This window comes from Hippopotamus amphibius, chromosome 9 (assembly GCF_030028045.1).
Source record: "Hippopotamus amphibius kiboko isolate mHipAmp2 chromosome 9, mHipAmp2.hap2, whole genome shotgun sequence".
In the NCBI taxonomy this organism is placed as follows: Eukaryota; Metazoa; Chordata; class Mammalia; order Artiodactyla; family Hippopotamidae; genus Hippopotamus; species Hippopotamus amphibius.
Window position 1 is genome coordinate 1,582,347 of NC_080194.1, and position 20,429 is coordinate 1,602,775.

General features: G+C 40.2%; 1 protein-coding gene, 1 non-coding gene and 1 pseudogene across 6 annotated transcripts in view; 2 read left to right on the plus strand and 1 right to left on the minus strand.

Moving 5' to 3' along the window:
* CKAP5 (cytoskeleton associated protein 5) overlaps nt 1-20,429 on the plus strand; it is a 97,356-nt gene that overhangs the window by 71,726 nt on the left and 5,201 nt on the right. For all 5 annotated transcript variants that reach the window (XM_057748171.1, XM_057748166.1, XM_057748169.1 and 2 more), the window contains exons 28-38: nt 361-486; nt 1,638-1,787; nt 2,101-2,304; nt 2,512-2,647; nt 3,078-3,271; nt 4,891-5,063; nt 6,231-6,404; nt 6,627-6,747; nt 18,387-18,566; nt 19,058-19,245; nt 19,771-19,846. In XM_057748171.1, the coding sequence (XP_057604154.1) occupies nt 361-486; nt 1,638-1,787; nt 2,101-2,304; nt 2,512-2,647; nt 3,078-3,271; nt 4,891-5,063; nt 6,231-6,404; nt 6,627-6,747; nt 18,387-18,566; nt 19,058-19,245; nt 19,771-19,846 (1,722 nt within the window). The remainder of the gene's footprint in view (nt 1-360; nt 487-1,637; nt 1,788-2,100; nt 2,305-2,511; nt 2,648-3,077; nt 3,272-4,890; nt 5,064-6,230; nt 6,405-6,626; nt 6,748-18,386; nt 18,567-19,057; nt 19,246-19,770; nt 19,847-20,429) is intronic.
* LOC130829575 (small nucleolar RNA SNORD67) lies at nt 2,755-2,865 on the plus strand. Its single transcript, XR_009047599.1, has one exon. It is a non-coding gene; the product is annotated as a small nucleolar RNA SNORD67 (small nucleolar RNA).
* On the minus strand, nt 14,217-14,641 carry LOC130860244 (40S ribosomal protein S25-like; annotated as a pseudogene).

Sequence of the window (20,429 nt, forward strand, 5' to 3'; positions counted from 1 at the left end):
ATTCAAAATGTCATTAATATGGAAAGCTATAAACAATGTTGAAGATGTCAAGAAAGAAAAAAGCACTATGCAATAAACCTGTGACCCAGACCAGTGATATAGAATAGTAGCTTTTCCAGCCACATCACATGCCAGCCCAAAGTCTAACCAACAGTTACTTAAGAGTGCTGTTAGAAATTTCTAGAAAACCTGTATACAAACATATCAAATGCAGGATTCTATGGCTCATTTGTTTCTTTCATTTGGAATGTGATATAGAAAGTTGTCTGGTTTATGCAGTGCCCTTTTACTGGGCAATATCAGCGAATTCCTAAGGAGAAGTAGTCTAGCTAATCAGTATTCCCTGTACCTTGGCTGTAGACTGCACAAGGAAAGAAAGTGCCGAGCAAAACCAGCTTAAAGGAGGATGAAGACAAATCTGGTCCTATTTTTATTGTTGTTCCAAATGGAAAGGAGCAAAGAATGAAAGATGAGAAGGGATTAAAGGTAAGGAAGAAATAAGAATCTTCAGGAGTTTTTTGCTTGTTTGTTTTTGTTTTGTAATCAAGAATAATTTTTCTGTCTGAAATTCATATCATGTTAATTAACTGAATCTTTTGCTTATAAATTATATCTTGTTTCTCTAAGACTATTTTGGGGGTTGTTTGTTTTTTAGAATAAAAGCCTGGAAAGTAGTCATTGACTTTTTTTTTTTTTTTAAATCAACTACACATATGTAGTATGCTACTCCTTTATTCCTTCTTGTACCTGACATCTTCAAAGATAGATTTGGTAACTATATGTGGCTTGTTCAATCATTTCTCTTTTGATGTTGTTTTGGTTTTAGCAATCAGTTAAACTTTTCAAAATGTATACATTGTAATTTTTTAAAATTCAAACAATATAAAATACAGGAAGTATGAAAAGCATGACTCCCACTCCAGTCTCCCTACACGGAGGATATTATTACCAGTTTTTTTTGTGTGTTACTCCAGAAATAATAACTATTCCATACCTGTACAATCATATATGTATAAATATATAGCCCTCCTTTTACACAAATGGGAACATGCCATACTCTTTGTTCTGAATCTTACTTTTTTCTTTTAATGGTGTTTGAAACACATGTCTTAAAGATCATTCTGCGTCTGCATGCATGTGTGCATTCGTTCTGTTTATTGGTACATCATGTGTAAGTACCTTTATCCTCCGCCCACTATACTGAACATTCTAGTCTTTCGCTGTTACAGACTATACTGCCATAGGCATCTTTGAATGTAGGTTTTGTGCATATATGTAAGTATATTTGTGTTAAATTCCTAGAATAATATGTACATTTAAAATTTTTATAGATATTTCCAATTTTCCCTTTATGAAAATTGTACCAACAGTGTCCACCATGTTATACAATAAAAAAGCATTGATTTTTCTAGTAAGAATTGCTGAAAATTCTATTCCTAGAAGATTTTCAGAGTTAAGCTCCCAGAAGTATGACAGATTGAGAGTACATTTTGCATTCATATTTAATTACAATTAATCTTGCTGAATTTAAAAATATCCTATTAAATTGATTCCTGCAGCTGCTTTAAATAGAGTTCTCTACCACATTTCAGCTGAACACCTTACAGCCCCTTTTCACTGTTTTGGATTTTTTTCAGGTGCTAAAATGGAATTTTACTACTCCACGGGATGAATACATTGAGCAACTAAAAACTCAGATGTCTAGCTGTGTGGCGAAATGGTTACAAGATGAGATGTTTCACTCAGACTTCCAGCATCACAACAAAGCCCTTGCTGTCATGGTTGATGTAAGTTTGCAACAAAATAAATATGCATGAATCTTGGACATGTGAAAATACTGAGCCCTGTGAAATAATCAGAAGTTTGCATGAAATGAGAAGGAACTGGAATGCACCATGTTCTCTGTTTTTAGAGCTTTCTTGTTAACTGATAGAATAAATGATTGTATATCTATAATTTGGGGTCTTATCTATAAGTGGAGGCTTAAAAATATATCATTTTCTTCTTGGATTGTAGTAAAATTTAAGAGTTACTTGCCTAATAGAGCTTAAACTTTTATACAATCTAATTTGTGGGGGGTCTGTATTGTTTTGTTTCAAGCACTTGGAGAATGAAAAAGAGGGTGTCATTGGTTGCCTGGATCTTATCTTAAAGTGGCTTACCTTGCGGTTTTTTGACACCAATACAAGCGTCCTAATGAAAGCCCTAGAATATTTAAAATTGCTCTTCAGCTTGCTGAGTGAGGAGGAGTACCATCTTACTGAGAATGAAGCATCTTCCTTCATCCCCTATCTCATCCTCAAGGTAATGCGTTGTTCTCACCTTGGGAGATTACTCAAGTTCCCAGCTACTTCAGTGCCTGTACTTTTATTCCCTCTCCCTTTTTCATTTATTGTATGATGATACCTTCCACCATTCATTTCATTCTTTCAAGATGCAGTGACACCCTAGGGGGGTACCTTTGCTACTCAGAAAATGCCTCACTTAATCATTGTTTTCCTTGTTGACTAGGTCGGAGAACCAAAGGATGTCATTCGTAAAGATGTCCGTGCCATCCTGAACCGGATGTGCCTTGTCTACCCAGCCAGCAAGATGTTCCCCTTCATCATGGAAGGAACCAAATCCAAAAACTCTAAGCAGAGAGCAGGTAAAGCAACAATTTAAATTGAGGCCTATGTCTGCAACAGTGACCTCTAAAAGAAATAGTTCATAGATGAACTGGGAAATTTCTTGATCCCAACCTCCGATTTGGACTGTGAGAGTGATGAGTTGCACACTGGTGGAGCCACAGTATCAGGTGATACAGACTCTGCTCAGTACCACCCTGGTGACAAAATCAAGTGCACAGGGGCCATCTGACTCACAGACATCCCTTTCTTCTAGGAGCACTTGCTATAACATCGTTTCATTGTGTATTTTATAGAAGGCAGTAAACAAGACAAATTCAAGGCAGAGCCAGAATAATACTTTATTTAGCCTTTCATGTATGCCAAGGAAAATGTATCTAGTAAAGATAGGTCTGGTCTCTATGCCAAATGTGTGTTGAGTTCCTTAATCTAGCCTTTTTCCCCCATCAGAGTGCCTGGAAGAACTGGGGTGTCTGGTCGAGTCCTATGGCATGAATGTTTGCCAACCAACCCCAGGAAAAGCCTTAAAGGAGATAGCAATTCACATAGGAGACCGTGACAATGCTGTGCGCAACGCTGCCCTCAATACCATCGTCACAGTGTACAACGTACACGGGGATCAGGTGTTCAAACTAATTGGAACTGTGAGTGACTTTTCTCAACATTTTCAGCATGTCGTGAATTGCAAAATCACTTAGGTGTCAAGTTTCATGCCTTCTCAGCTGTTTAACTTTTTGCCACTTTTTGTTAAAACTCAACCTATTGATATGTCCCAGAATCCATATAAACCCTTGAGGGTGTCTCTGATTACTGTGGGACGTTGAGGCTGTTTTACTGGAAATTGGATTTTCTTTTCTGAGCATTTATCTCGTAACAGTTTGCTATAGATGAAAACTATTTTTTTTTTTTTTTTTTTGCGTTTTTAGGAAAATTATTAGCCTTTAAAATAGAGATTTGCATATTTTTTAAGCTCTTTATTGGAATATAATTGCTTTACACTGTTGTGCCAGTTTCTGCTGTACAACAAAGTGAATCAGCTGTATTTATACATGTATCTCCATATCCCCTTCCTCCTGCACCTCCTTCCCACTCTACCTATCCCAGCCCTCTAAGTCATCACCCATCATCGAGCTGATCTCCCTGTGTTATGCAACAGCTTCCCACTAGCTGTTTTACATTTGGTAGTGTATATATATGTCAGTGCTACTCTCTCACTTCGTCCCAGCTTCCCCTTTTCCCTGGTGTCTTCAAATCCATTCTCTACTTCTGTGTCTTTGTTCTTGCCCTGCCACTGGCTTCATCTGTACCACTTTTTTAGATTCCATATATATGAGTAAGCATATGGTATTTGGAACACTTTTTTTTTTAAGTATTTATTTATTTACTTATTTTGGCTGCACTGGGTCTTACATTGCAGCATGCAGACTTAGTTGCGGCATGCATGCGGAATCTAGTTCCCCGACCAGGGATAGAACCCAGGCCCCCTGCTTTGGGAGTGTGGAGTCTTACCCACTGGACCACCAGAGAAGTCCCCTGAAAACTATTTTTGAATCAAGAAATCTGAGCTAGTCTACAATTTAAATTCTGCGTGGCAATCACCTCAGTAATTTCTAGTGCATTTATTTTTTAGTGAACAAGTACTCACTTGTGTATAATGTGGATTCTAGTACCTGTCACATTGAAAGGGTCTTGAGCTGCAGCCATAAGCCAGAGATGGAAGGTTCTGCTTTTGACTCCTTACTTCTTCTCAGCCAATCACTGCTGTGGCTGGCCTGTTCTTCACTCGTTACCTCTTAGTAGCACATGTATTCACCCGGTGCTTATATATATTTTACTTGTTTTAATCTCATTAAATCTTCACTACAAGGCCAGTGAAGGAGATAAAGCGGATGGGAATTTTACAAATGGCCAGAAGTGAAGCTTCGTGCCCATAGTTAAACACAGCTAGTCAGCAGTAACACCACAGAAATGAGGAAGCTTCATTTAGTTCTTGACCTTTTTATTTGCGGTCATTCATAGCCTTTCTTTCTATATCCTTTCCTTCTTTCATATATTCTCTTATTATAGCAAGGCAGGTTTCAGCAACAGTAGATTTTAAAATGTAGGTAGTGTTTGAAAGCAAACTTACCCTAACATAGGAGGTTCTGTTTGCTTTGATATGAAAATGGATATTAATTCTTGTGTCTTCCAATTAGGTTTTTAAGTCTCCTCATATTCTAGTAGAGAAGTGTGCTAATAAATTAAATTTGGCTTCTTTTGACAGCTTTCTGAAAAGGACATGAGCATGCTTGAGGAGAGGATTAAGCGGTCAGCAAAGAGGCCTTCTGCTGCACCAGTAAAACAGGTGGAAGAGAAACCTCAGCGCACACAGAGCATTAGCTCCAACAGCAACATGCTACGCAGGGGACCGGCTGAGGACATGTCCTCCAAACTCAAGTATGTGGATGGAGATAGTTGTTTGAGAGCATCTCTGTGGACTTTGCCTTGTGTGCTCAGAGCTTATCCTGTAACATAATCTTGAGTTCTTGTAGCCATTATCATGCATGACGCAATGTCTGGGTAAATGTCTTGTGACCAGATGTTTAATCCTCAGTCTTCATTGTCTTTGTCTTTGTCTCAAAACCACTTCTAAATAGTCTTGTGCCTTCTTTCACTGCTTTTCCGTGGACAGAATTATGTATCGCACTTATAGGATGTAAGTACTGCCTGCTAATTTCTCATTAGCAGGGCTCTTATATCTTTCTAACTTCTGACTTGGATTCATCCCCTCTGGAGGGCTATCGGTGTAGAGTTTATAACCAGGGTAGGGGGTGTCTAAGCCTTCCCTGAGAGTCCACTGGCTAGCAGAAGTGTCCGTCAGTGTCACGTGGCTAAAATATTGGTTCACCTTCTTCCTTGTGTTATGTTTGGACGTGTGCAGGTTCCCATTCTTCAGCTAAGGCTGAGTGAAATGCATGCAAACTCGAATTGGCTTAGGGACTCAAAAAACTGCCTTCTAATAAGCAAGACAACTCTATTTTGGGTCATATTCATGAGTATAGTTTTAGCCAGGTTGAATTTGGAAACTGTGAATATCTGTTGCTTGGATGTAATGCTGGGCCTGACCTGTCAAGAGTGAATATTCCTAAAAAGAGGTGATTGTCCCTCAAGTATAAAATTTACTGAACACTGCATGGGATGATGCTTATAATTAGAAAAATGTAAACATTGGTTAAATTGGTGGAAGAGAACCAGGCATTCTAGATATTTCTTAAATTTTTGCCCAGAGGTAGTGAGCTTTGAGTCAGTGTAAATATTCTTTATTATTTACTGCCTCAACTGGAATAGCAGGACAAGGTTTGTTGGCTTAAGTGAACTAGAGAGAATAGTTATAACTTGGCAGTACTGTAAGTACAAGTTAACCTGCTCTCTTAGGATATTCATGAACCAGTGTTGTTGCCCATTGAAGGCACTTGCTTAGACTCAAGGACTTAAATCATTCAGGGGGGCTGAAACCAGAAGTTGAACATCTGTCTTGCAGCTTTGGGGCAGCTGGCAGTGCTACTCTTGCCCTTCGGTTAAGTAATCTCTTTTAGTTCAGGAGCTTTCTTTTGCTTCCCTTAGCCAAGCCCGAAGCATGAGTGGGCATCCTGAGGCAGCCCAGATGGTTCGCCGAGAATTCCAGCTGGATCTCGATGAGATTGAGAATGACAGTGGCACAGTCCGTTGTGAAATGCCAGAACTTGTTCAGCACAAACTGGATGACATTTTTGAACCAGTCCTTATCCCTGAACCCAAGTAAGTTAATCCATTTCATTTAAGTATAAGCAGTTCATGATCATCAGAGTGTCATATGCTGAAAAGAGCTCTCTGTGCCATTAGAGCTTTTTAGAACAGATTACTATCTGACTACTGGCGATTCTTTACTAAAACCTGGATCTAGTGGGGAACTGCATAATTTCAGCTCGTTGTGATACCTTGTAATAAAGAGTGAATATTTTCCTTTGCTCCACTCTCTAGGATCCGGGCTGTTTCTCCACACTTTGATGATATGCACAGTAATACAGCATCCACAATCAATTTCATTATCTCCCAAGTAGCCAGTGGTGACATCAACACAAGCATCCAAGCTCTGACACAGGTAATGGGGGCATTACCCATGACAGTAATTCCGTTGATGGCTGTAGAGGGTGTAGTAGTGGTGGTTGCACATGGGTTACAGGACTAGGGGAGACAGGCAGTATTCAGTACCGCCCTGATGAAAAAAGTACACAGGGATCACTCCCAGGCGTCACTTGCCCCACAAGATAGAGCTCTGTTAGAGCCTTGCTTTTTACATTTGCATTCTTTCACCAGAGGCTGGAAAATAGCAATGGGTAGGAACCAGCTCTCATGGAACTTTCTTAGATTTTAGTGGACAGAGACAAACAAGTAAACAAAATATCAGATAACAGTAACTATTGCATAAATATAACTCAAATGGGATGCTGGAAGAGAGGGAACTAAGTACCAGTTACTTAGATTGGTGGTCGGGGTTCAAGCAGAGGACAGCTAGTACAAAAGCTCTAGGGTAGGAATGCCCTTGGTGTGGCCAAGGAAACAGTACAGGCCCGTGTACCTGAGACTCAGTGGGCAAGAGGAGGAATGGTGCAGAATGAGATTTGAGAGGTGGACAGAGACCAGATCATGGAGAGCTTTGGAAGCCCTGGGGTAAGTTGCTTGGATTTTAAGTGTGATGGGAAGCCATTAGAGAATTTTGAGCAAAAAGAAGCTGCATGGTTTTTTTGTTTGTTCGTTTGTTTTTATTTATTTTTCGGCTGTCTTCACTGCTGCATATAGGCTTTCTCTAGTTGCGGTGAGCGGGGGCTACTCTTCATTGTGGTGCATGGACTCCTCATTGTGGTGGCTTCTCTTGTAGAAGCTACATGTTTTTAAAAAATCTTTCTCTTCTTCCTCTGTGTCCCTTCCCTAAACAAGGTAGGCACCTACCTTGAGGCAGGGGGGTGGAATAGAGAAGCCACAGTGGCCCAATGTGAGGGTCTCCAAGCCCAAAACATTGTGAGGAGGCTGTCATTCAGGAGGGGTGACACACAGCTGGGAATCAGAGCCAAAGCAGGAGGAGGAAGATGTCCGTGGGGGGGGAGCCGCTGTGGCATGGTGGGAGGACCCCAGGCAGGGCAAGGAGCATACCCATGTATGTGGGAGGGGAGCAGGGCAGCATGCGGGTGGCGCAGAATCGGGAGTCATAGCCAAAGCTGAAGAGGTGGGCCTGGTGAAGGGCTGGTGGCAGAGATGGGCAATTGGTTACATACAAACGGATTGGTCAAATAAATAAATGTAATAAGGAAAATGAGAGCCCAGTTTCTTACTGTCAGAGAAGGGTGATACACATATGGAAGGACAAGAAAATAGAATGAACTTTGGTGCTGGACCAGAATTAGATGCATCAGTATGAACTTGTGGTTTTCAGTACACAGATGTAGAAACAAACATCGATGTGAATGTACGCATGTGTGTATATATGTGGTATGTAAGTGTATGTTACAGATAATATGCATATGTTCCCTAGCCCTGTCCACCGAGGGGACCTGAGAACAGCAGCACCCCTACAGCAATGAGCACCCCCAGATCTTGTCTGCTAAACACCACTTTCCTCTAAAAGGAGTAAGTGCTCCTTAAGAAGGGGCAGATTCCAGAGCTGAATCAGGGAAAGCACAGGATGATTCTTGTGCCAGACAGCAAGGATAGGCTCAAAGAATTACAGGGACATGTCAGAAGGACACACAGACTCCCTGTTGGAACAGAGCACAGTTTGAACATCAAAATAAAAGAATGAAATTAGAACACTCCCTAACACCATACACAAAAGTAAACTCAAAATGGATCAAAGAATGTAAGGCCTAACACTATAAAACTCTTAGAGGAAAACATAGGCAGAACACTCTGTGACATAAATGACAGCAAGATCTTTCTTGACCCATCTCCTAGAGTAAAGGAAATAAAAACAAAAATAAACAAATGGGACCTAATGAAACTTAAAAGCTTTTGCACAGCAAAGGAAACCATAAATATGATGAAAAGACAACCCTTGAAGTGGGAGGAAATATTTGCCAGTGAAACAACTGACAAAAGATAAATCTCCAAAATATATAAGCAGCTCATGCAGCTAAATATCAAAAACAAACAACCCAATCCAAAAATAGCCAGAAGACCTAAACAGACATTTCTCCAAAGAAGACGTGCAGATGGCCAACACACACATGAAAAGATGCTCAACATTACTGATCATTAGAGAAATGCAAGTCAAAACCACAATGAGGTATCACCTCACACCAGTCAGGTTGGCCATCATCAAAAAATCTAGGAACAGTAAATGCTGAAGACCCTGTGGAGAAAAAGGAACCCTCTTGCATTGTTGCTGGGAATGTAAATTGGTACAGCCACTATGGAAAACAGTATGGAGGTTCCTTAAAAAACAAAATAGAACTACCATATGACCCAGCAATCCCACTACTGGGCATATACCCTGAGAAAACCATAATTCAAAAAGGTACATGTAGCACAATGTTCATTGCAGCACTATTTACAATAGCCAGGACATGGAAGCAACCTAAGTGTCCATCGACAGATGAATGGATGAAGAAGATGTGGCACATATATACAATGGAATGTTACTCAGCCATAAAAAGGAATGAAATTAAGTTACTTGTAGTGAGGTGGATGGACCTAGAGTCTGTCATACAGAGTGAAGTAAGTCAGAAAGAGAACAAATACCATATGCTAACACATATATATGGAATCTAAAAAAATGGTGTTGATGAACTCAGTGGTAGAGAACAGACTTGAGGACATGTGGAGGTGGGAAAGGAGAAGCTGAAACAAAGTGAAAGAGTAGTATTGACACTTATATACTACTAAATGTAAAATAGCTAGTGGGAAACAACTGCCTAACACGTGGAGGTCAACTCGATGATTGCTGATGACCTAGAGGGGTGGGATAGGGAGGGCGGGAGGGAGGCTCAAGAGGTAGGGGATATGGGGATATATGTATAAATACAGCTGATTCGCATTGTTGTACAATGGAAACTGGCACAACACTGTAAAGCTATTATAGTCCAATAAAGATCGAAAAATAAATAAATGAATAATAATAGTAATGAGTTGTAACCCCATAAACTGAATACAATTTGTAAATTTACTGAATTTAATAAAATAGGAGGACTTCCCTGGTAGCGCAGTAGTTAAGAATCTGCCTGCCAATGCAGGGGACACGGGTTCGATCCCTGCTCCAGGAAGATCCCACATGCCGTGGAGCAGCTAAGTCCATGTGCTAGAACTACTAAGCCTGTGCTCTAGAGCCCATGAGTCACAACTATTGAGCCCATGTGCCACAACACTGAAGCCCACGCACCTAGAGCCCGTGCTTTGCAACAAGGAAAGCCACTGCGATGAGAGGCCCATGCACCACAACGAAGAGTAGCTCCTGCTCACCTCAACTAGAGAAAGCCCGCGTGCAGCAGTGAGGACCCAATGCAGCCAGTAAATGTTTGTTTGTTTAAAAAAATAAAATAGGAAACCACAAGTCCATGCACATATCAGCTAATTAAAAACTTGAAGAGAAATGGAATATTTACATAGTTTCATAGTATCTCTCCATAAAAGACAAAGGAAAAATATATTAAAAGTACCCCAAAATACAAAATACCAAGAATAATTTGACAGTAGAGAAGCCAAGCAGATACTACCTTGAATGATCGAAGTAAACATGAATCATATGACAAAATGAAATCCTGTGCCACCTGAAAGGATCCAGTGGGAATTCAGCATTACTTTGCTGACATTCCTTATGTCACCTATTCATGAGGAAACATCAGACAGATGCAAATTGAAGGACATTTTACAAAATCACAAGGTGAAGAAAGTCAAGGAAAGACTGCGGAAACTGGTCCAGAATGAAAATAGATGAAGAGACATGACAGCTAAATGCAGTGCATGATTCTAGAGTGACCTTCAGCTATGAAGAACATAATTGGGGCAACTAGAGAAAATGGGATAGCACCTGAGGGTTAGGTGGTAGTAACATCAGTATTCCTGATTTTTGAAAGTGATTTTTTAAGATTAATTAATTTATATTTTTGGCTGCACTGGGTCTTCTTTGCTGCACACAGACTTTCTCTAGTTGTGGCATGCGGGGCCTAGTCTTCATGGCAGTGCATAGGCTTCTCATTGCGGTGGATTCCCTTGTTACGGAGCCTGGGCTGTAGGTGTGGGCTTTAGTAGTTATGGCACGTGGTGTTCTAGAATGCAGGCTCAGTAGTGGTGGTGCACGGACTTAGTTGCTCCTTGGCATGTGGCATCTTCCTGCACCAGTGGTCACATCCCTGTCCCCTGCATTGGCAGGAGGATTCTTAACCACTGTGCCACCAGGGAAGTCCCAGTATTCCTGATTTTGATCCTTGTATCATGATTATGAAAGAGCAAGGTCTTGTTAAGAAGAAAAACATGCTGAAGTATCAGAGGGTCATGGAGCATCACACTAACAACTTGCTCACAAATGATTCAGGATAGAGAAACATTCTTTTACTCTACTTCCAACATTTCTATAATGTTTGAACTTTTTTTTACGGGAGAAAAAGTCACTCTGGCCACTCCATAGAGATCAGATTATAGGCAGGGCAAGAGTGGGTTCTGAGAGGCCTGTTAGGAAGCTGTGGTCAAAATTCATATGAAAGATACGTGCACTGGAATGATCGTTGCGGAGAAGAAGAAGAGTGAGTGGTTTCAGGGTATCTTTCAAGGGTAGAGTCCACAGGACTTGGTGATAGACTGGATATGAAATGTAAGGGGGGAGAGGAATCAATAGTAACTCCTTGTTTTTTGACTTGAGCAGCTGGGTGGATGGTGGTGCTGTGTGCTGAGATGGGGAAGGATGGAGGAAGAGCAGGCATGAGAGTTTGAAAATCAAGAGAGCTGTCTTTGCTGTGTTAGGTCTGAGCAGAAGGGCAGAACCAGAATCCCAGCACAAAGTTTTTGTTGTTGATTTGAGACAAATAGTCTCCTATTAACAGTTTTGCTAGTGGAAGAAAACAAATGGTGAGGAGTCAAAAATAGTGACTTGAATGCATGCATCCCTGTTGCCTTTCTCTGTCAACTTCAATCCAAACCTATTAACCTTTTCTGAGCAGAGGAGCTGCTGAGTCAGGTGGGTAGTATCGAAGTGTCTTAAGCAGATCTCAAGCTCTACTTGGTACAAGTACAAGACTGTTTCCCATATGGGCCTAAGGAGAAGCTGAGGTGCGGAGCCCAAGGAAGAGGATCAAAGCACCAGAAATGCTGGAGAGAGATCTCTTTTCATCTGTGGAGATCAGTAGGCACCCTCAAGGAAGGGCAGTGGTGGCTTATGTGAATGCTAATAGGAATACCTGGTGTTTTCCCTTGCCCCTGAGGAACTCCTGGGGGCTGAACAAAAAGGCTGAATTCACTATCTGAGGCTGGCAAGTCTCTGACTTTTGTACCTTTAGAGACCAAAGAGCAGAAACGCCTGCTTTTGGTACTTTGCCATATGACTGACAGCTTGCCGGCTGGTATACCACAAGCCTACCAGGGCAGAAAAGCTAGGTCTCCCATTTATTGCCATTGTCGAGGGTTTCCAGAAGGTAGACCCAAGATTGAGTCTTGAATATGTGAAGAAGCACGACATACCTCAAGGTGCACAGTAAGTAGGAAGAAGAATACGACAACCCAGACGGCAGGGTCCTGGCAAGATGAAATTGCTAGAGGAGACAAGATGACCGCATTGGGGAATGGCATGGGTGCAGAAAGATTCTTCCAACCAAAACCAACATGGTTTTAGAATTTTAAAGTTGAGTAGATGGACTGAAGGAGAGAATGATCACTATGGAAACCAAATTAGTGATCTGAATGACAGCAGTGACAAGATCATTCAGTGCGTGAAGCGTGGTCTTTTAAACAAATGATGGTGAGGAAGTGTTTATCTACATGCAGAAGGGTGAAGATGGACTCATACCATATACAAAAATGAACTCAAAATGGATCAAAGACATAAATAAATGTAAGAGCTAAAACTATAAAACTCCTAGAAGAAAACACAGGGGAAGACCTTCATGATAGTGATTCGGCAGTGATTTCTTGGATATGACACCAAAAGCACAGGCAACAAAAGAAAAAATAAATTGAACTTCAGCAAAGTTAAAACATTTTGTGCAACAAAGGACACCATCACAAGAGTGAAATGGCAGACTACAGAATAAGAGAAAATATTTGCCAATCATATATCTGATAAAGGATTAATATCCAGAATACATAAGAACTCCTATAAGTCAGTGACAAAAAGACAAAACCCAGTTAAAAAATTGGCAAAGGACATGAATAGACATTTCTCTAAAGAAGATATACAGATGGCCAATAAGCAGGTAAAAAGATGCTCACCGTCATTAGTCATTAGGGAAATAGGAATCAAAGCCGCAATGAGATACCACTTCACACCCATTAGGGAGTTTCTTTGTTTGTTTGTTTTGTTGTTGTTGTTGTTGTTTTTAATGGGAAATAGCAAGGGTTTGCCAGGATGTGGAGAAACTGGAACCTGTGTGTATTCCTGGTGGGAACATAAAGTAGTATAACCATTGTGGAAAATGGTTCAAAAAGTTAGACATAAAATTACAATAAGATCCCCACATCCCCTCCTAGAAGGCAGGGATTCAAATACTTGCGCACCAGTGTTCACAGTAGCATTGTTCACAATTCCACGAAAGGTGGAACCAGTCCAAGTGTTCATCAGCAGATGAATGGATAAACAAAATGTGATGTGTATGTGTGTATGTTTGTGTGTCTGTATACACACACACACACACAAGATGGAATATTTTTCAGTCATGAAGAATGAAATTCCAACACATACTACAACATGGATGAAACTTGAAAGCATTATGCTAAGTAAAATTAATCAGTCGTAAAGGGTCAAATATTGTTTGGTTCCACTTACATGAGATACCTAGAATAGCCAAATATAGAAACTAGAATAGAGTTTACCAAGAGTTGGGCAGGAGGATGGATAGAGAGTTATTTAATGGGTACAGATTCTGTTTGGGATAATGACAAAGTTCTGGAAATAGTGATGATGGTTATGCAACATTGTGAATATACTTAATGTCATTGGATTGTACACTTAAGAATGGTTAAAATGGTAAATTTTATGTTCTATATATTTCTCCATAATAAAAAATAAAACCCTGAGCAACAAAAAAATCAAAGTACCTAGGAATGATCAAGCAGTGTATATGGAAGACCTTTACAGAGAAATTTTTTAAGTTTTGTTGAATGAGATTATTTTGTTGTGTTTCTAAATAAATAGAAATGTACTATATTCTCAAGATACAGGATTATAAAAATGCCAGCTTCTCCTCAAACTGTATCTATAAATTCAATGCCATTCCAATCAAAACCTTAACAGTTTTTTTTCCACAGTTGAAAAGCTGATTCTAAAATTTATATAGGAAATCAAAGGGCCTAAGAATAGCAAAGACAGTTTCAAGATTTTTTTTTTAATTTAATAAAGTTTTATTTTTCAAAATGCACAGTTGGTAGACCTGTTCATGCATCTTCACCAGCAGCTGGGACATCTCCACCCTTGGTGTTTCTGGTATAAATTGCTTGAGCTCTGTGCTTCAAAACCAGTTTAACAAGTCCTTACTAAGGAGCTCCTGAAGGGCTGCCCTGGCCAGGGAACCACGAATCTTCAGTCTCTCTGAGATGACAGCTGGAGTTATAAGCTTATAGTTGGGAACTTCTTTACATAGTTTGCCATATGTTGCTTTGTCAAACAAGACTAGGTTATTGAGCTTGTCCCGAACTTTGCCTTTGGACCACTTCTTTTTGGCCTTGCCCCCAGATTTGTTCACTGGGTCTTTGTCTTTCTTGGCCGACTTTCTGGCATCTTTCTTCTTCTTGTCGTCCTTGGGCGGCATAGCGAAGCCTTGAGAGCAGCTGCTACCACCACGCCTCACTAAGATGTCGGACAAAAAAGTCAAGACAATTTTTTTAAATAGAAACACAGTGGAGAGGACTTACATCACTGGGTATCAATAGTGATTAGAGAGCCACTGTAACTAAATCAGTGTAGTACTGGCCCAGGGAAAAACAGAGCATTGGAATGTAACAGAGAGCCCAGAAATAGACTCACATCTAAAGGAAATTTAGGGACTTCTCGAGGTGCAGTGGTTAAGAATCCTCCTGCCAATGCAGGGGACAGGGGTTCGATCCAGGTCCAGGAAGATCCCACATGCTGGGGAGCAACTAAGCCCATGGGCCACAACTACTGAGCCTGCAAAACCACAGCTATTGAGCCCATGTGCCCTAGAGCCTGTGCTCTGCAACAAGAAAAGCCACCACAATGAGAAGCCTGCACACCACAAGGAAGAGTAGCCCCCGTGCACAGCAATGAAGACCCAACACAGCCAATAAATAAATAAATACATTTATTTAAAAAGTAAGGAAATTTAAAACAGAAGAGTCATTAAAAATCTCTTAAATGCAAAAAGTAAAAGATATACTGACCAAATTCTTTGCTGATAACCCAACAAAATTTTTAGTAAATATTAATATCACAAAAAATATTGGCTACTTGGAAACTATGAAACACTCTCCTAAATAACTCTTTCATAAAAAAAAAAACACTTTTTATTAATAAATTTGTTTATTTATTGGTTGTGTTGGATCTTCATTGCTACGCGCAGGCTTTCTCTAGTTGCAGCGAGTGGGGGCTACTCTTTGTTGAGCTGCGCAGGCTTCTCATTGAGGTGGCTTTTCTTGTTGCAGAGCACAGGCTCTAGGAACTTGGGCTTCAGTAGTTGTGGCACTCAGGCTTAATAGTTGTGGCTCAAGGGCTCTAGAGCGCAGGCTCAGTATTGTAGCCCACCAGCTTAGTTGCTCTGTGGCATGTGGGATTTTCTGGGACCAGGGATCAAACCCATGTCCCCTGCATTGGCAGGCGGATTCTTAACCACTGCACCACCAGGGAAGTTCCCAAAACTCTTTAACAGTGAAGGAAAGAATTTCACTGTGCAACTATACTGAAGCTGCTGAACTCAGAAACATACATTGCCTGAAATGCATTTATTATTGAAGAAAGGCTAAAAATAAAGGAACTTAATACTTACACTTAGAAAAATAGGGACTTCCCTGGTGGCGCAGTAGTTAAGAATTCACCTGCCAATGCAGGGGATGCAGGTTCGATCCCTGGTCCAGGAAGATCCCACATGCCACGGAGCAAGTAAGCCCGTGTGCCACAACTACTGAGCCTGCACTCTAGAGCCCACGAGCCACAACTACTGAGCCCTCGTGCTGCAACTTCTGAAGCCCATGCGCCTAGAACTGGTGCTCTGCAGCAAGAGGAGCCACCACAATGAGAGACCTGTGCACCGCAGCGGAGAGTAGCCCTTGCTCGCCACAACTAGAGAAGGCCCTCACACAGCAACAAAGATCCAACGCAGCCAAAAATAAATTTTTTTTTTAATTAGAAAAATAAAAATAAAAGACATCTGAGACTAGGTAGTAATAAAGCTAAAATTCATGAAATGGATTTTAAAGATAATAAACCTAAAAGCTGGTTCTTGTAAAAAAAATTAAAATTAAAAATCCCTTACTAGCCTGATTAGAGAGCAAAAATATAAGTATCATGGATGAAGAAGGAACCAACCATAGATGTGGAAGAGGTTTTTTCATAAATAACACACATGTAACCCTGTGAAAACATCAAACAACTGATCCCCCTCCCCAATTTTTTTAAATAACCAAGGAATTTGCAGAGACCATTAAAAAATAAGGAAGGAAAAATCTGGCACAACAGTATAAAGCAATTATATTCCAATAAAGAGCTTAAAAAGAAAAACAGGAAGGAAACCCAGAACATAAAAAGATCATATAAAATTTTTAAGATTTTAATCTGGAGAAATTTACTATATACTATCAATAGACAGGTATTGTGAAAGTAATTCCTTTTTTAAAAAATACTTATTTGGCTGCATCAGGTCTTAAGTTGCAGCATGTGGGATCTTTTTTGGAGGGGGCGGGGGCTGTGTTGAGTCTTCGTTGCTGTGCATGGGCTTTTCACTGTGGTGGCTTTTCTTGTTGCAGAGCATGGGCTCTAGGTGCATGGACTTCAGTAGCTGCGGCGCATGGGCTCAGTAGTTGTGGCCACAGGCTTAGTTGCTTCATGGGGCATGCGGGATCTTTTAGTTGTGGCATGCGAACTCTTAGTTGCAGCATGTGGGATCTAGTTCCCTGACCAGGGATAGAATCCCGGCCCCCTGCATTGGGAAGATAGAGTCTTAGCCACTGGACCACCAGGGAAGTCCGAAGATAATCACTTTTAAGCCATCAGAGTGACAAAAAGTTAAATGTGTAATAACACATACAGCTGATAGAGATGCTGAAAAAATAGTACGCTAATATGTTAAACGTAGAAATGTGAATTACATGTTAGTGCCTTTTTAAAGAAAGCAATGCAGTAATATTTATTATATCGTAATTTAAAATGTTTTATCCTTAAGCCTAAGAAGTTAAACTCTTGGTGCACTTTTTTTTTAAGAAATTAAAACACAAGTACCTTGGGATATATATATACACAAAGATATTTGTTGTAACATTATTTGTAGTGGACAAAATATCCAAACTGGAAACACATTGAAAAGTTTATCAGTCAGGGAATGATTAAGTTTTGGTATGTGCATATGTGGACTATTACGCAGCCTTTAAAAATAGAACCATTTCTGTTGACTTTAGGGATTTGCATAATTTTCTGTTAGGAAAGCTAGATGCGGAGAAGTGTATATACTGTAAATATTCTTGTGGAATAAACAATGCCCTAAACCTTCACCCGATTCTGTGAACATGAAAGAAATGAAAGAATATATGTCAGGTTGTTGATGTTAATTACCTTGGAAGAAGAGGAAGCCCCCCCTCCAAAAATATATTTATGTGTTTTTTTATTTTGTGCCTGTTGTATATAGCATTGTTATATAAAATTGTACGTGCTTATGGGTATACACACATAAAGAAGTGAAAGTAGGACCACTGGCTTCCTCACCACGAGACAGCACCATTCGTATTGCAGTCTGCATAAATGGTGCCGCCCGCAGCATAGCAGCCCTTCATGAAAGGATGGTCACAGAGATTATTGGCAGGATTGTCTCAGGGTGTAATTTATGTAATCATGGAAAATAAAGATCTTTTTACAGTAGTGAATAGGAAATACATGTTTTTCCCTTAGTAACATTTTACCATTAGTGACAACCAGTCTGCTGAACCAAAAAGAACCTGGATCAAGATGTGGGAAACCTGAGTTTTGAGTTTGAAGTAAGTAGCCTGATCTTACTGAGCCTTTCTTTTCTCATCTGGTAAATGAAGATCTTTCAGCCCTGTCTACCTCTCAGAGCTGTTGGAATGATCAGATGAGATAATGGATACGAAACACTCTCTTTAATATATTAGCATTTAAACATAAGGATTATTATTCCCTTAACTAGATGGTGAGCCTCTTAGAACAGGAGCTGCAGTTAATTCACCTAATACTATCTTGCTCCGTAAATACTGGTTGAATGATTGAGTCCCTAAGGACTAGTTATTTATATGTAAAGTGACTGGGTTTTTTCAAGCTAAGATACTAGAAGTGCTTTGCTAATAAATATTACAGAGACTTGCAGTATCTTCCTGCTTCTTGGAAGTATGAAGCTTGGAAAATACATCTTGGATTTTTGTTATCAGATTGATGAGGTCCTGAGACAAGAAGACAAAGCCGAAGCCATGTCTGGCCATATTGATCAGTTTCTGATAGCCACGTTCATGCAGCTGAGACTCATCTACAACACACATATGGCAGATGAGAAACTGGAGAAGGATGAAATCATCAAGTTGTATAGCTGTATCATTGGCAACATGATTTCGGTAAGGACACCTCTGCATATCGTGAGCTTCCCTTCAGTCTCTGTCCCACCCAGGTTCTCAAGCCTGAGTCACTCCACATGTTCCAGTGAAACATAGAAAACATATGTCACTTGTGGAATTTTACATGTAAGCTGTTGACTGCTTTCACTGGATGTTGGGCACCACTCCAGCTTACCTCATTGTTAGGATACTTACAAACTACCAGAAATTCTGCTTCCTGCCTGTTTCTTCATCCGTCATGGTTGGGCCTTAGCTGGCTTTTCACAGATAACTGCTCACATTAAAAATACTTTTATAACAGGAAGGAAGCACACCAATTAATTTTGCCTATTATTGGAGGTTTAGGAGAGTGTAGTGATTTTTATTTTTTCCTAATTCTCTGAATTCTTATAAATACAATATAATCGTTACTAGAGTATGCCATCCATATTTATCTTCCTGGCTCTGGGTATTGAGTTTCATGCCTCTCTAATGCAATTATGATTGGATAGCTGTTTCAGATAGAAAGTCTTGCCCGAGAGGCCTCCACTGGAGTTCTGAAAGACCTGATGCATGGCCTCATCACCTTAATGCTGGATTCTCGAATTGAAGATCTGGAGGAAGGGCAGCAGGTGGTCCGCTCTGTGAACCTCTTGGTGGTGAAAGTTCTGGAGAAGTCAGACCAGACCAACATCCTGAGGTATTTCTGTACTCTGAGCATTAGAGCCTGGAGCAGCCTCCCTCATGTCTACCCATAGAAACCAGAAAGCACTAGATTAGTTCTAAGTTTAGGTTTGCCTGATAAATTGATTTATTACTCTTCTCTTCCTCAAGAACCAAAGGTATTCCAACCTGAGACAGCAGTTAAAACTAGTAACAACTCAGTAAACCAGCCAATATTATGAGTTTTCTAGAATAGGACTGTGGAGTTTGTCAGTTACCTCCTCTTCTGTGTACATTTCACGTACATTTCTTTCTCAGCTACCAGGGACAATGAAAAATGGTGACAAGCTTTACCTTTTACCAAGTGGTAACATACAAAGCCTGAATGATGTTTATTTTCGTAATGACTGAGTGTCAGGTAATCAAAGACAGTTCCTGATCCATGAGATCTCAGTTTCTCAGATGGATAGAGAATACTTACACTTGGCCCTTCGATGACTGATTTTAATTGGAATGCAGGTTTGAAACTTATTAATGCTGTTGTGTTGGGTTTGTTTTCTAGTGCCCTACTTGTTTTGCTCCAAGACAGCCTGCTAGCAACAGCCAGTTCTCCCAAATTCTCAGAGCTTGTTATGAAGGTGATGTTGAAATAATTTGATCTCTTTTTCTTTCAAAATGTGGGGAAAGAGGAGTTGGAACTAACTCAAATCAACCAAGGCACACCTGAAAAATATAGTTGCTCTCCATTTTTCCCTTCCTCCAATTTATACCCCTACCTCAGGCCTAAAAAATTCCGGGCCTCAAACAGTGAAAAGAAAGAGCTATTTTGTCAGTTTCTCACCAGTTCTCCTAGGATCAAAAGGCAAGAAGTCGGATGAGACAAATTTCATTTCTTTTGGGGGAAAAGATATGTATAGACTTACAATATTTTGGTCTCTTTTTGGAAGGCTGAAAATGAACACATCTGTAACATTATAATACTGTTATTACACTGTAATAGTGTAAAATATTTTGTCTCCTCAGGTTAGATTTGATTAGGTAATATGAACTACTCTCCCCTCAGGTATCAAACAAACTCAAGACAGAATTTCCACATTTTCTCATTGTTTAAGGCCCATCTCTAGGGAGTGGGAAGGAGGAATGAAGATGGTCAGGTGGATGGCTACACTTTTAACCAGCGACATGGTGGAAATCAATAAGATTGTTCATGTTTAGCAGCTG